We start from the raw sequence: 16,469 nt of genomic DNA, 5'->3' as shown, positions 1-16,469 counted from the left end.
GCATTTTTCAATGGTTTTAAAGATCCGCTTTTAAAAAATGTCCCAGGAGCAAATCAGTTGAAAAATGTTGAGCTTACTGTATTCTACGTGAAGGACATGGAAAATAAACTCCAGGACACTTCCCCTTTCTACAGCTGTTCCCCCACCTGCCTTCCTGCCATGTGTGTAGGGAGATGTCTGTGGGAGCTTTTGACATTCAGAAACCCAGACCTCTGCTGAAAGGAAGGCAGGAAGGGAAAATGGGAAAAAGGAAAGGGCACCTGACCCCAATCAGACAGAACTGGCTGTCTCCAGTACAATAGCTCCAGGGAACTTCCCTACCAGTCCTCCTGTCCCACCCTAAATGAGCCCATCAAAAGTAATTGACCAACTCATCCCAGGGCCAGGCTCTGCTAAACCCTGTAAAACTCAGACCCTTGTTGTAGTCTGTCACCATTTTCTCTCCTGAAAATGTGCCCCTCGGCTGCTTAATAAAAAGCATTGCTGATCCCCATTTTGGTTATTTTTGCTTCCACCAAGAGCTTTACTGTAAATCTAACCGCCAGAGAAAAATAGCAAATAGATTGGCTTGTCTTTCTAGACCATCTCTTTACCTTGTTCCTCTCTTTCTAACAACGTAAAGTAAAAAGTTCATGGAAGACAATATTTGTAGGTTATGGATTAATTACGGTACTAGTTTGTACTTAGGGTGTTCAAAAATTGTTGCATTTAGTATAAGCTCAACATTTAAATTGAATATCTACATGGAATAAAAAATTAAACAAGGCAATATTTTATATTAAATTTAAAAAATATATTGGATAATAGTAGAAAAGAATATGCTCCAAGAATAGGGGTAAAAGCTGTTGGGTTCCCCCTTGGTACCAACGGCTCATAGATGATCTTTGCTATAAGCCAACAGAATGACAAAATCTCTGACATAATTAAAAGTGGGCAAACCACAATGCGTATGTTTCAGCAATTTGCCAAGTATTTGTCCAGGTCTATTAGAGTTACTGAGCAAATGGGTTGGCATGAATAGTTATATCCTTAATGTGCACATCGTTAAGAGGCCGATATGTCTTCTCATTTACTGGTAACTTCTCCAATTCATCTAGGGTCTCCAGACCATCTATTACCCTGAAACAGAAATAATGTAATATATGAAAATTTCCTCAAATTGAAACATAATATTCAAATATCTGTAGCACTATAATCTCCTTAAGAGGAAAGGATCATGTTTTATAGTTCTCTGAATTCTCTAGTTGAATGTACAAAAAAATATTGATTATTTTTATGCTATACATATGGATTAAAATTCAGAAATAAAAATTCATTTTATGCCTCAGTCAACAAGAGAAATGGGTAGGAATATTCTGATCAGAGTGCCTAAAATCATCTGCTGCATTAGTAGCAATCACATAGAATATCAGCCAATGGTGCCAGTATAAACAGTTAAAGGGATAACAAATTTACTCTCCCAACATTTAATACCAAATGTGTTGGTTTTCCCAATCCTCCACTTCCCTGGGTGCCCCTTAATTTAATTCTGACATTTCATGGTTAGTGCAGGCCTCACAGCTTAGTCCCAAAGACTGTCCTGCCACATTAGATGCCAGATTAAAGTCCCAGGTGGCAATCTGTACTTCTGACTAACCAGCTACAAGTTAGATGTTCCCTCGGCCACTCCTTGGGGTTGGTAATTCGCTAGAATGGTTCACAGAACTCAGGAGAATGCTTTACATACTATTACAGTTTATTATAAAGGATATGACTCAGGAACATCAAATGGAAGAAATTCAAAATGCAAGGTATGAGGGAGGGGCAGAGCTTCCATGCTCTCCCTCCAGGCCCTCTTCCCAGCACAGGCACACGTCCACCAACCTGGAGGCTCTCTGAACCCCATTTAGGGTTTGTTTTGTTTTGGGGTATTGGGGAATTGAACCCAGTGGCACTCTAGTTGTAAGCTACATCCCCAGTCTTGCTCACTTTTCAGACAGGGTCTTAAGTAAGTTTCCCAGGCTGGGCTCTTGTTTGTGACTGTCAACCTCAGACTCCTGAGTAGGTGGAATTACAGGCTGCTCCCCATACCTGACTCTTTTAGCATTTTTGTTTTGTTTTGTTTTTTAGTACTGGGGACTTACCCAGGAGCACTTTGCCTCTGTTTTAGTCTACTTTTTTGCTGCTGTGACTGAATGACCCAACCAGCACAATTGTAGAGGAGAAAAGTTTTATTCAGAGGCTCACAGTTTCAGAGGTCTCCATCCATAGACAGTAGGCTCCATTCCTTGGGGCTGGAGGTGAGGCTGAACATTACAGTAGAATGTGTGGCAGAAGGAAGCAGCTCACACTGGCCAGATACAAATATATATATATATATCCCATAACCATACCTCCCCAATGAACCACTTCCTTCAGCCACAGTTACCACTCAGTTAATCCCAACAGGGATTAATTCACAGATTAGGTTAAAGCTATAACCCAATCATTTCTCCTCCAAGCCTTCTTGCATTGTCTCACACATGAGCTTCATGGGGAGGGACACCACATCTAAACCATAACAACCACTGAGCTATACTCCTAGCCCTTTTTATTTTGAGACAGGATCTTGCTAAATTGCTAAGGGCCTAAACTTGTGATCCTCCTAACTCAGCCTCTCAAATTGCTGAGATTATAGACATTTAGGGGTTTTATGAAGGTTCCGTTACATAGGCATGATGGATTTTAAATCATTGGTCATTGGTGACTGAACTCAATTTCCCATCCTCTCTCCTTCCTGGAAGTTCAGGGTGGAGGAATAATAAGGGGGTTAGGATTTAAAGTGCTAACTCTAATCACATGGCTGGTTCCTCAGGCAACCAGTTCTCATCCAGAAACTCTCTACAGGCCAACCAGGCATCACTTCATGGTATAAACTCAAGTATGATTGAAAGGAGTTTATTATAAATAACAAAATATTTGTTTCATTCCTATCACTCAGGAAATTCCAAGGGTTTTAGCTCTGATACAGGAACAAAGGATGAAGACCAAATATGTTTTTCTCATTACATCACAATATTATACCAGTCATAGGGATTTCTTTGCGTATAGGAAATATACAGAGAAAGTATATAAGGACTGTCCTACATTAAGGGTCCTACATGCGTGACCACTTTGCATTTTATTGTTTAAATTTTGTGTTTCTCCTTTTGTTTCTAGACAAGAAAGCAAGATTGACAGTTAAGCTCCACCAAGCCCACTTCATATTTCCACCAAAAAACAAAACAAAACAAAAAAAACAACAACTCAGATTTATATTGAAATACCTGTTTTGGAAATCTGAGTATTTGCTGATATAAAGTGGCTTTTTAAAATTATTCCTCTTTGTGCAATTCAATTCAATTCCCAAGATTTACATATGTACTTATAAAAAATAACTGATTTACATTTCCACTAAAATGGTACTTTAAAAAAGAATATAGGAAAGAATGCCTGAAAGTGGCTTCAGTGACAATAACTACTATTACCGAAACCTTTTGACCTTACTCCTAAATGTAAAACAATTATGTTCTTAAATTATCATCTGGGCTAAAAGAAAAACAGGAAACAGAGGAAATAATGAGGTCTGGCAACAAAAGGGCAGGTAGGCTGAGAGTGGTGGCATAGGCCTATAATCCCAGCTACCTGGAGGCTGAGGCAGAAGAACTGTAAGTTCCAGGTCAGCCTAGGCACTTAGTGAGACCTTGTCTCAAAAAATAATAAGGGCTGGGGATACAGCTCAGTGGTACAGTGCCCCTGTGATCAATCCCCAGTTACCCCCCACCCCCAACACACGAAACACAGATTTGAAGCAGATGAAGTCTAATAAAGTATCTAGGACATGGGGCCCTTAGAGAACCAGAGGAAGGCTATGGGTCATTTTCCCAGAAAAATGTATATGAAAATCCAGCTGTAAGAAGTTAATGAACCTAAGGTTACACTTCATTGTTTCATTTCAAATCCAGTAAGATAAATACTGGTAATTCCTGATGAATAATTCTGAATGACAAGTTAGGGAGAAAATGAAGAAAACCTACATTACCTATATACATATACAAAGATAACTGGATGCTCTAATATTTCATTAACTTGATTGACTATTAACAAAGTATAAATTAGCCAGATGCAGTGACACACGCTGTAATCTCAGTGATCTGGGAGCCTGAGGCCAGGAGGATGACAAGTTCAATTTTAGTAAGACCCTAAGTAACTTAATAAAAATAAAAAGGACTGGGGATGCAGCTCAGTGGAAAGCAGCCTGGGTTCAATCCCCAGTACCAAAAAAAAAAAAAAAAAAAAAAAAGGAAGATATAAATTAGATTTAATTATATGGAATTTTTTAAAAAAGCTGTAGTCCTGTATTTTTATTTAACCTAACTTAGCATATAAACTGATAAATATAACAGATTATAGGATTATGCCTTGGATTATTGAGCTTGGTAAATATTTTTTGAGGGCTGGGGCTGTAATTCAATGGCAGAGTACTTGCCTAGCATGTGTGAGGCACTGGGTTCGATTCTCAGCACCAAAAAATAAAATAAAATACAGACATTCTGTCCATCTACAACTACAAAAAAGTTAAAAAAAATTTTGTTGAATGAATTTAAGTCATATATAATTTAAGAATTTAATTTATATAAAAGAAACTCTTGGAAATGTGGTAGAAACTGCTAAATACACCCCCAGGATCTATTTTCCCTTCTTATTCTGAGAAACCTATTTTACTGAGGTTTCTCTGTGTCCTATCTCTCCCTTATAGGTAAAGTATGGCCACATTATAAGTTCTGGTCTCCCTGGAAAGTTCTTTAAGAAGAAGCTGACTCTGCTGGCAAGAATCCTTTGTCTTTTTATCACAAAGTGATCTTGAAATGAAAGCTAGAGATGGTGAAAAAACAAGAGGCACCTCAAAAATTGGTGGCAAAGTAGAACCATCAAATCAGTCCACCATTTTTAAGCAAATATTTTCAGATCTGTTGCGGCTAAATGCTATTTTTTTATTTTTTAGTACTAGGTATTCAACCCAGGGGCGCTTAACCAATGAGCCACATCCTCAGCCCTTTTTTTTGTTAGACACAGGGTCTCACTAAGTTGCTTACTGCCTTGCTAAATCGTCGAGGCTGGCTTTGAACTCATGATCCCCCTGACTCAGCCTCCGGAGCCATTGAGATTATAGGCATGTGCCAACAAATGCTATTTTTAATGAAAAGGGATATATTACTATTCATTTACATAACAATCCTGAAAAAAATTACGGATACCTCTTTTATAAAAAAAGGATAACAAGTCTAGAGAAGTTATAACTTTCTTTCCACTTGGCTCTTTCCAATATTAGTTATACTACTCTCACAGTCATGTTTATGCACTGAGATATCAAATTAAAACATAATGAGGGCTGGGGTTGTGGCTCAGTGGTAGAAGGCTTGCCTAGCATATGAGGCATCACATAAAAATAAATAAATAAAATAAAGATATTGTGTCCATCTACGACTAAAAAAAAATGTTTAAAAGAAACATAATGAGAATACTTACTTTCCAAATACTGTATATTTCATGTCTAAATGTGGCTGCTTGCCATAGGTGATAAAAAACTGAGATCCATTGGTATTTGGGCCATTATTAGCCATAGATACAACACCTCTAACGTTGTGCTGAAAAAAAGAACAAAGCATTAATCTGTGTTTTTAACTATTCCAAATATAAAACTGAAATAAGACATGCACAAACCTTCCAATGTTTAACAAACCAAGAAAACATTAAATAGCTCTATTAGGTTAGTCCAAATGTTCAGTTTCTATATATCTGTATCACTATAAAGCCTGTATAAATTATATAACAAATCAAATTCTCAATAATTTCATTTTCACTTTGGAGAATATAGCCACAAACACTTTTAGCAATGATAGAAATAATCCTTACATTTATATTAAGGAATACTGTGCTGGTATGAAACAATCAGGCAACAAAACAAATTCCCCATAATCTCTTCTCATATACAGGACTCTTGCTAGTTTCTTTATCTGCAAAACAAGGGAAGTTGGACTAGTTCAGGGGTCTATTCAGAATTCAGATGCTCACAAGGATCAAGTAGATAGTAAACTGAATGTAAACATTAGGGAAAGATGGAGTCTTATAGTGAATAGTTTCTCTCACTTTATGGCATTAAAACAATTTATTTTACACTGATGGCCATAGGGAATGTTATCTATGGTTCTTTTACCCATGGACAGCTATAACCCTAAGACTGGATGATCTAAAGAAGATTCATTTAGCACTAATATCATGACACTATTTGTTTACAAGGGAGTATGTGCAGGAGTTAAAAGGACCTTATTGATAAAGCTGAAGACATGACTGAGCTATGCTATAGGGAGGTGCCCCCAAATAAAATACGCTACAAGTAACTCCATGATTAGTGTTAACAACTCATAGGTATATAGACAAGCTATATAGGTGTAGTTACATCAATATAATAATGCTTTATCTCCCTAAAAGATGACTACCAAATATATTACTAGATCCATAAACAAGAATACATGTACCATCGAAGAATTAATTTTAATAAAAGCATCTATTAATTTTTTTTCCCAGCTTGAAGAGTAACATTTACCAAACTGTTGCAGATGATTATGTGCTCTGCTCCATCTATTGATCTGCCTCCCTGGGAGGTAACCATTATTCTAATAGGTTTACACAGGCCCAGACTATGTTTTGTTTCCTTTGGCTACTTTCTAAACTCCACAAAACTGTATACAACTTTAATCTTTTCGAAAATGCTTTTACATTTAGCACTGCTATGTTTCTAAGATTCATACATGTGTACACAGTTGTAGTTCATTGATGTTTTTTCCTACTGTAGTGTGATATTTCACTAGTGAATACACTAAACTGTACCCATTTTATTACCAATGGACATGTGGCTTTTTTCCAGACTTTTATAAACAGTGTGCCAGGAGCACTCCTGCTGTCCCTTGGTGCACATGTACAAGAGTTTTTCTTGGGTAAGCATTTGGGAATGGACTTGCTGGAAGAGAATATATGCAAATTTAATCCCCATCCTCTATCCTGGTGTATAACATATTGGTTTTTAACCTGCCTACAATGGAATCACTGGGGAACCTGAAAATAAAGCTGATGTCCTAACCTGTCCTACTGACGGTTTTTCTCAAAATTTTAGTAGTGTTAAGACCCTTATCTTTTACAGTTCTAAAACTTCCATAGATGATTATGCCACAGCCAATCTCTGGTTTTCAACTGATATAGGACGCAGTCATTAATTCACATCTAAAAAACGGTTTAGTTTCTAATTCAGGAAAAGTCAGTCTGACTTTTCAAAAAGTTTATCAACTCTAAACAGTTCAAACAATAATTTGTTTTTTAGAATTTTTGTGGGTATATTTTATTTTTGTGGGTATATTTTTTTTGTGGGTATATTTTATTTTTGTGTGTGTGTAACATATACATATGTTATAGAAATATATTAAATATAGAAATAAATATATAAATATTAAATATAGAAAGTTTTATCTATTTCATAAGTTAATTTACATATATACATGTAATATGTAAATTAACTTATGAAATAGAGAAAACTTTCTATATTTTACATTGATACTGCAGAAACTTTGCAGGTAGTTTATATATATATATATATATATATATATATATATATATACACACACACACACACACACACACACACAGAGAACTAATTGAAATTTTACAAAGCTATACCAATTCTATTACTAAATAGTTTTAAACTTTTATAATAGATATATTTTAATATAATTAAAATATACCAAATTGCATGTTCTAGTTGAAAACTAATCACTTTTCTCTAATTCTAAAATATCACTCTATATAGATATGAAGTTTGAAAAGATTGCACAATAAATTGTTAACTGAAGTTATCTCTGTGAAGTAGAACTGATTTTCTAAAACTGGCAAGCACTATATTTTCTCTCCCCCACCCTGGTACTGGGGATTGAACCCAAGGCCTTGCATAAGCCAGGCAAGTACTCTACCCCTGAGCTACATCCCCATTTCCCGCCTTTTTTTTTGGTACCAGGCATTGAACCCAGATATGCTTAATCATTGAGCCATATCCCCAGCCCTTTTAATTTTTTATTTTGAGACAGGGTCTTGCTAAGTTGCTTCAGGCCTTGCTAAATTGCTGAGACTGGCCTTGTGATCTACCTGCCTCAGCCTCCTGAACTACTGGGATTACAGAAGTGTAGCACTATCCCAGCTCCTCCCTATCCCTTTTTATTTTGAGACAAGATCTTTCTAAATTGCCCAGGCTACCCTAGAACTTGCACCCTCCTGCCTCAGCCTCCCAAGAAGCTAGGAGTACAAGCATCTGCCACCATGCCTCACTAGATTTTCTTAATTTCAGGAAAAACAAATTCTTTAAAGCTTGAAAAATACAGAAAAAAGTTAACAAAGAAAATAAAAAATCCCTAATTTTATCATTTTTATATTTAAAATACTTGAGATCTACCCCAAGATCTCTGGTTTTCAACTGGTATAAGACGTGGTCATTAATTCTTTAAAATACTTGAGATCTACCCCAAGTGTTAAGTTATATTACTACATGAATGTTCAATCATCTAACAAGATGATAAAAGATGGGGGTTGATAATAAGCAATTGATTAGCTAAGAGACAATATTTCCTTCCCCTCTCAAAAAAGGTCAGTGATTCATGACATTCAACAGGAACTTTATGGTGAGACATTAAGCTTCTTCGGTATACTGCAAGTTAAACATTTCAGGTTGGACTCAAAAGATGAGCTCACTATCAAGATCAATGAGGTGGTGGGACTCCAGTACATGTGTCAGGCTAGAATTGCCATTTATATTTTCTCCCTAACTTCATTTATCAAACACTAAAAAGTAGTTAGTAATAATATCAACTTGTGTTACTACAACACATCTGTCAATGTCTCCAAGTGTAACCAGAGAGAAAATAAAATTCTGAAGCACTGGGATATACCTTCAGATATTCACTATATTCATCCTCAAACTTCTTGCCCCAGATACTGTTACCTCCTCTTCCAGTACCTATATTACAAGACAAGAAAATCAAAAGATATATATTTTTTAAAAATTTGTTTGTAGTTATAGATGGACAACATGACTTTATTTTGTTTATTTTTATGTGGTGCTGAGGATTGAACCTAGTGCCTCATGCATGCTAGGCAAGTGCTCTGCCACTAAGCTACAGTCCCAGCCCCCAAAAGATATATTTAAAGTTAAAAAAAAAAACATTCAATTTCTAAAACTTAGGGGAACTTTAGAGCATAACACTTTAAATACAAATAAAATTTTATATTGTAGTTCCCCAGCTTTCATACAAACCAGAAAAATAAAATACATCTATCAAAAAAAGAAAGAAAACTCTCCTTAATAATATCAGTCAGAATTTATGGGCAAGTGTGAATACCATCTGCTTCAAAGTTTCTTGCTGTTATAAGGAGCCCATTATACAGACACCACATGCTTTGTTTTTCCATTATTCTTTTCACCCTCTTCTTCATATTATACATCTAATTCCTCTGATGTTAGTTAATGGAAAAATTTACCTGTTGGATCTCCTGTTTGAACCATGAAACCCTTGATATTTCTATGAAATATACAGCCGTTGTAGTAATTACTGGCACAAAGAGCCAAGAAATTCTGAAGAGAAAAAAAAATGATGATTGAGAAATAGTACAGCAGAAATGCACTTTAGATAAAGAACCAATCATATTTACTGAAAAAACATGATAGCAGTGATATTAAATATGGTTTTTAGGTATTACTTTGGTAATGTCACTTCCCTGCCAAAAACCCTTTAGAAAGCTTCCCTTTGCTCTCAGAATAAAATAAAATATAAAGTCTTAGTCCTTATTAGCAGGGCTTAACAAGGCCTACATGATCTGGCTCCCCTCTGCATTTCATATGATAATAATCCTTTCTCTGTTGCTTACTATGCTGAGCCTATTAGCATTTTGGCAATTCATCCAAAAGGGTAAGGTTTTCCCTGGGGACTCTGTACCTGCTACTTCTATATGTAGAATTTTTTGGTTTGGTTTTTGGGGTGCTGAGATTTGAATTCAGAACCTCACACATGCTAGACAATGGCTCTATCACTGAGCTACACTCTCAGTACCTAAAATGTTCTTTTCACATCTCTTTCCATTGAGATGATTTCATACCTTCTGCACTCAAGTTTGATTATTAGTTTCTTGGGTAGATCTGTCCATACCTTAATTAGCTTCTTTCCTATTGTATTATTCTGTACCTCAATACTCTACTTTACCTTTTAGAATCATTTAGTCTTCATGTCCTATCTATTTTCCCAGCTAGATTAGCTCCACAAGAGCAAGGAGTGTCTCTTGTTCACCACTGTATTCCCAGATCCTGGCAAGATAACCTTTCACCAGTAACGGAATGAATACACACAGCTTTCTCTCTCTCTTTTTCCCTTAACCACATCCCCAGCCCTTTTTTCTATTTTATTGAGATAGGTCTCACTAAGTTGCTTAGGGCCTCACTAAGTTAGTTGGTGGGGCTGGCTTTGTACTCACAATCCTCCTGCCTCAGCCTCCTGAGTCACTGTGATTATTGGCGTGTGCCACATTGCCCAGCTTGCATTATTGATTTTTTATTTGTTCTTTTTGGTTGTACATAACAGTAGAATGTATTTTGGCATATCATGGAATATGGAATATAATTTCCCATTTTTTAGACCTTTATTTTATTTATTTATTTTATGTGGTGCTGAGGATCGAAACCAGTGCCTTGCACATGCTAGGCAAATGCTCTACAGCTGAACCACATGCCAGCCCCCGCCCATTTTTTAAAAAAAAATATTTTATTAGTTGTAGATGGACCTTTATTTATTTATATGTGGTGCTGAGAATCGAACCCAATGCCTCACACATGCTAGGCAAGCGCTCTACCACTGAGCCACAACCCCAGCCCCATTTTTTTTTAATATTTATTTTTTAGTTGTAGTTGGACACAATACCTTTATTTTATTTATTTATTTTTATGTGGTGCTGAGGATCGAACCCAGCGCCTTGCATGCGCTAGACGAGAGCTTTCTAACACCGAGCCACAACCCCACCCCTAACTTCCCATTTTTGTGGTAGTACATGATATACAGTTACACTGGTCGTGTTATTCATATATGAACATAGGAAAGTTATGCCTGATTGCATTATTTTTAATATGTACATACGTTACTCACCTCACATGTTTTGGGAGTCCTCTCACAGAAGACTTCTATTTTAATGTCACCTACATCTGTATGCAATGTCACAGACTAAAAAGGAGAGAGAATATTGAACAAATGAGATTTCTTTATGTGACTACAGATACTGTATTATTTCCCTGACTAGATTCAAGATGATAATCTAATTAAAAACAGAAATACTGCTTAAAAGATGACCCAACTACATATCAGCTCTGAGATGAGTTGTACTTCTTACCCCAAATTTATTTCAACAGCAGGGAAAAACTCCAAAAGACAAACATCAATGTTAGTGCAAAGTGGTATCTCTGCTAAAAAAAAAATTGGAAGCAAATATTGTGATGAGAATAATTTTTGAGGGGTTGGGATTGTGGCTCAGCGGTGGAGTGTTCGCCTCGCACGGGAGGGACCTGGGTTCGATCCTCAGCACCACATAAAAATAAAAGCATTATGTTATGTCCATCTACACCTAAAAAATAAATATCAAAAAAAGAGAATAATTTTTTGAACTTTTTAGTTGTATATGGACACAATACCTTTTTTTCATTTATTTATTTTTATGCAGTGCTGAAGATCGAACCCAGTACCTCACAAGTGCTAGGCAAACACTCTACCACTGAGCCACAACCCCAGCCCAAGAATAATTATTTAGGTTTGACTTTTTCATGAATAAAAATAAAAATAATTGGGCTGGGGCTATAGCTGAGTGGTAGAGCGCCCGCCTCACACGTGTGAGGCACTGGGTTCGATCCTCAGCACCACATAAAAATAAATAAAAATATTGTGTCTAACTACAACTAAAAAAATAAAAAAGAATGCTGTTTTAAAAAATAAAAATAATTGTCATATATTATTGCTTTATGTCACAAACATCATTTTTTTAATATTTATTTTTCAGTTTTAGGTGGACTCAATATCTTTATTTTACATTTATGTGGTGCTGAGGATCAAACCCAGTTCCTTGTGCATGCTAGGCGAGCATTCTACCACTGAGCCACAACTCCAGCCCCACCAACATCACTTTTGTTGGAAAATGGTAAGTAAGAAATTATTTCCTCAAAACATAGTATCCATTATTTCCTGTAGGTAGTTTAATTCTAATAGGATTTTAAAAAATTCCTTTCTTGACTATACATAACAAAAGCTAAAAAGTTGTCAATGTTTCTATATCCTTTGCAGAGGTAACCATAGTGCTCTTTAATTGCTTTTTATTTATTTTATATTCTGTAGTATTTGTTGTTTTGGTTTGTATATACCTTTGCCATCCTGTTATCCTATTTTAGAGAGGGTAAAAAACATTTGGAAAAGGCTTTCTTTTTCATTTATTTATTTATATATTTGGCAGGGGTGCTTAACCCTGAGGCACATTCTCAGCCTTTTTTATTTTTTATTATGAGACAGAGTCTCACTAAATTGCTTAGGGCCTCACTAAGTTGTTGCAGCTGGTCTCAAATTTGTAATCCTCTGGCCTCAGCCTCTTGAGTCGCTGGGACTACAGGTGTGCTTCATGGCACTGGGCTCACTTATCTTCTTAAAATAGTATCTAATAGAATAGAATTATGTTGAAGATGGTGATAGGAATATATGTTGGGGGAAGAACAGGGCACTTTTATTGCTTTTCTTCTTCTTTGAGTTCTAGTTGCTCTCCTTAGACTGAGAGCAAAGGAATTCAATTTAAATGATTATATTTACTATTGTCTTCTGATAATCCAACTCATCTTTTTCATTATCAATTTTTTTCCATAAAAAATAAATTCTGTGTATTTTAAGTGAAAGTATGAAAAATTTGCCAGGTGTAGTGGCAAACACCTATGGTCATAGTTACTAGGTACACTGAGACAGGAGAACAAGTTGGAGGCCAGCCTCAGAACTTAAGTTTTTTTGTTTTGTTTTTTGAGACAGGGTCTCAAAATTATAATTCACCAACAAAATTTTTAAAAAATCATTCTACATTGTATGCTTTGATAATCTATCATTTGTTTATCTTGTCACTGAAATTTCCTTGTATTTTTATTTTCCTTGGCCAAATTTCTAAAAATTACTTATAATGAAAGAATTTAAAAGAATTCTGTAAAGCTTACCATTTTTCTTCGTGATGGTTTCAGGAAGTACGATTTAATTTCTCAGTCTTTCAGAGAAAATCTTGAAAATAAGTTTCTATTCCTAAAAGAAAAAAGAATCAGTTCATTTTTTTCCTATCTCGTTCACTCACACACGATTATATTTACTGTTTTAAAGAAAAAGTCTTAAATTGCATCATAGAAGTAAAGAGAATAGCCTACTCAACTCAAGCCCCCAATCTCCTACTTCCCCTGATCTTCCCGACCCTCTTTGTAGGACAAACCTGTTATACGCGGACTTTAGAGTCTAGGCACTGGGTATTTCCTTTATTTGGAAGACTTACATTCAAACATTTGAAAGGGCCAATTTCCTCATTTCCAAGTCTGCGCTCAAATGTCAGGTCTTACTGACCCTATTTAAAATTGTTTTAACCCTAAGACCTGCCCTATTTCTTTCTCCCATAATATTGATCACTAATATACTACATATTTTCCCATTGACTTGACAATAACACTCTCGCCGAACAGAATGTTCACTAGAGTATCCGGAAAACTAAAACAGTGCCAACACAGAGCTCACCAAACATCTGAATAAGTAAATGAAAAAATAAATGATATTCCATACTTACCACTTCGGTTAGCACAGTCGTTGTTAAAACAGGAAAGATACAATCGCCTTAAACCGCAGGTCTGTTGACTCGAAATTGTAGTTTCTTTGGGCCACCAGAAGTCAAGCGTGGGGCCCCTTATGTGAATTCCTTTTATCTCCCCTCTCCTCCTACAGCAAACCAAAACGAATAGAACTAGAGGGATAATGTTACTTATCCTACACCTGAATTTGACAGTGAAAGAGATCTTTATTAATAATCACAAACAGAGAAACAACATAATCCGGAACTACCTGGCCAAACAAAGCAATGCTTTAGACTCGGAAGTAAAATGGTCTGGACCACTTCCGCCCGGCGCCGCGTGGAGGAAAATAAGCTCAGTACCGGAAGTGACGCACAGGAGAGTTTCCGGAACCGGTGAGTAGTGGGCGATTTCAAAACTTACTGGGGTAGTTGTGCTCTTTGCCTCAAGTCTTGGTTAGGGTTGATTGTGATTGTTTTGGAGTGCTGCCGAGAAAGAACATTAGGGAAGAAAACTGTTTCGGCATACGAGAGACACTTGCTGGTCCTGACTCAAGAACGGCTGCCCTACCTGGCTCTTGTCCTGGAAAGGGCTTGAGGTGGCACTGAAATGAAAGTAGATGAAGTGATGTAGAGGGAACATTTTGTAGTTTGTAGCGCCCTACTAATGTTACTAACAATAGCAAACAAGGCTTACGCTTACACTATCCCCTGCTTTATGTTTTGTTCGTTTCGTGGTACTGGGGATTGAACCCAGTAGGACTCTACCACTGAGCTACATCCCCAGATTTTTTTTATGTTTTAGTTTGAGGCAGTATCTCTAAGTTGCCCAGACTGGCTTTAATTTTGTGATCTGTGATCCTCCTGCCTCAGAATCTCGAGGAACTGGGATTGCTGATGCTGAGATTTATTAAAGATAGTTTCTATTCTCCAGTAGCTTTAGCATAGAAGCTAAAAGAATTATAACAGTATGTCAATGTTATGTTGGAGGGAGAAAGGCTTTATTTAGGAAGTTAAAGAGAGTTTGGAAGGGTAATACTTAAGAGTAATGGAGAGGTGATGAGGGTCGTTGAAGCAAGGTTGGGGAGAATAAAAATAAGGATATGAGCCAGTCCTGGTGGGGCATGTTTTTGGTCCCAGCAAATTGGTAGACTGAGGCAGGAGAGCAAGTTCAAAACAAACTTAGTAATACCCTGTCCCCAAATAAAAGGGACTGGCAATGTAATTTAGCGGGAAAATGAAACTGTGTAGTATCCCCAGTATCCAAAACTTAAACAAATCACCAAGGTATGGGGAGAGTGGAGGAGGAAGAAATGTATATTAGTATATTATATGTGAGGTTTTGCTAGGTGACATATTAATCTATTTGCTTGTCCAGATGGCCTGCAGTGTAGGTTGGGTCTCCATTTTGTACATGAGAGAAAAGCTGTCAGACGTTAATGACTTACTTAGGCTACATTATGCTGGAAAGGGGCAGAGCCACTACTTGAAACCAGGTCTGTATAATGACATATTTTCCCCACATGCTTTGATGCCTTTTAGGTCCAGACCTAAAGTGTTCCGGAGTACCATTTCCTGTATTTTGACTTCAGATACTCAGTTTTACCTGATTTCTGTATGTTATCATCTTGTGTACGCTTGGTTCCCGCAACAGTCCGGCTTGTCCAGTCCGGTATCTGCATTACTTCCCGTTCCTTCATGGATTTGAAGGCTCTTCTTTCCTCCTTGAATGACTTTGCATCCCTCTCATTTGCTGAGAGTTGGGACAATGTTGGATTACTGGTGGAACCAAGTCCACCACATACTGTAAACATTCTCTTCCTGACCAATGACTTGACGGAAGAGGTAATGGAGGAGGCTCTGCAAAAGAAGGCAGATCTCATCCTCTCCTACCATCCACCTATCTTCCGACCCTTGAAGCAGATAACCTGGAAAAGCTGGAAGGAACGCCTGGTGATCCGGGCTCTGGAGAATAGGGTTGGCATCTATTCTCCTCACACAGCCTATGATGCTGCACCCCAGGGAGTCAACAACTGGTTGGCCAAAGGGCTTGGTGAGAAGCCTCTTGTTCTTTCATATTTAACATTTTCCTACAAATACTTAGAAATTTTAAAATGTCTTTCCAGTAAAGTTTTAACTGTTTTAGGGGTGAGGGGACATCATTTGATTTTTATATGTCTAAAATAATGTTGCTGAAGTCTGGCCGTTAAATTGCATTTGAAAAACCAAACATTGTTATCCTTAATGAATAAGGAAAGCATAAGAACTCATCATTGTTAGGCAACTTCACAATTCTTCATTCATGTGATGCAGTGACTAGAACCCAGGCATTCAAACAATGCTTGAATTGAAATTGAAAGCTGAGGCCTGTCCAGGATATACTTGGTATGTTAGTGACCGAGACATCGGAGTTTAATAATGTCCAGTGTAATGAAGGAATTCAGCATATGTGTTTTAGCTTTATTTTTGTAAGTTATTTTAAGATAATACTTTCTAATAAGCTTTTCTTGAGTGACTTTTTTTTAATATTTATTTTTTAGGTGTAGATG

General features: G+C 36.7%; 2 protein-coding genes across 7 annotated transcripts in view; one reads left to right on the top strand and one right to left on the bottom strand.

The window, feature by feature from the left end:
* Nucleotides 1-771: 771 nt before the first annotated feature.
* On the bottom strand, nt 772-14,207 carry Ppil3 (peptidylprolyl isomerase like 3). 3 transcript variants are annotated; one of them, XM_027941698.2, is made up of 7 exons: nt 13,921-14,200; nt 13,313-13,394; nt 11,229-11,303; nt 9,577-9,670; nt 8,988-9,055; nt 5,527-5,645; nt 772-1,119 (listed from the first exon to the last, which is right to left on the bottom strand). In XM_027941698.2, exons 2-7 carry the CDS (start codon nt 13,313-13,315, stop codon nt 993-995), a joined length of 486 nt encoding a protein of 161 aa, XP_027797499.1. In that variant the 5' UTR covers nt 13,316-13,394; nt 13,921-14,200; the 3' UTR covers nt 772-992. The 3 variants fall into 3 exon arrangements, with proteins under 3 accessions (XP_027797499.1, XP_071475038.1, XP_071475039.1); XM_071618937.1 differs by having other exon boundaries at nt 1,026-2,285; nt 13,921-14,207; XM_071618938.1 differs by lacking the exon at nt 772-1,119 and adding an exon at nt 2,257-2,329 and having other exon boundaries at nt 13,921-14,206.
* Nucleotides 12,154-16,469, top strand: part of Nif3l1 (NGG1 interacting factor 3 like 1) — a 20,776-nt gene continuing 16,460 nt past the window's right edge. Inside the window, exons 1-3 of one of the 4 annotated variants that reach the window (XM_027941977.2) lie at nt 12,154-12,267; nt 14,169-14,316; nt 15,463-15,973. In XM_027941977.2, the coding sequence (XP_027797778.1) occupies nt 15,538-15,973 (436 nt within the window). In that variant the 5' untranslated portion in view covers nt 12,154-12,267; nt 14,169-14,316; nt 15,463-15,537. The other 3 variants (XM_027941978.2, XM_071618933.1, XM_071618935.1) reach the window with 3 other exon arrangements.

Source organism: Marmota flaviventris, chromosome 11 (assembly GCF_047511675.1).
Source record: "Marmota flaviventris isolate mMarFla1 chromosome 11, mMarFla1.hap1, whole genome shotgun sequence".
Classification (NCBI taxonomy): domain Eukaryota; kingdom Metazoa; phylum Chordata; class Mammalia; order Rodentia; family Sciuridae; genus Marmota; species Marmota flaviventris.
Note: the sequence above shows the minus strand (reverse complement) of the source record. Positions and strands in the feature narration are given on the sequence as shown.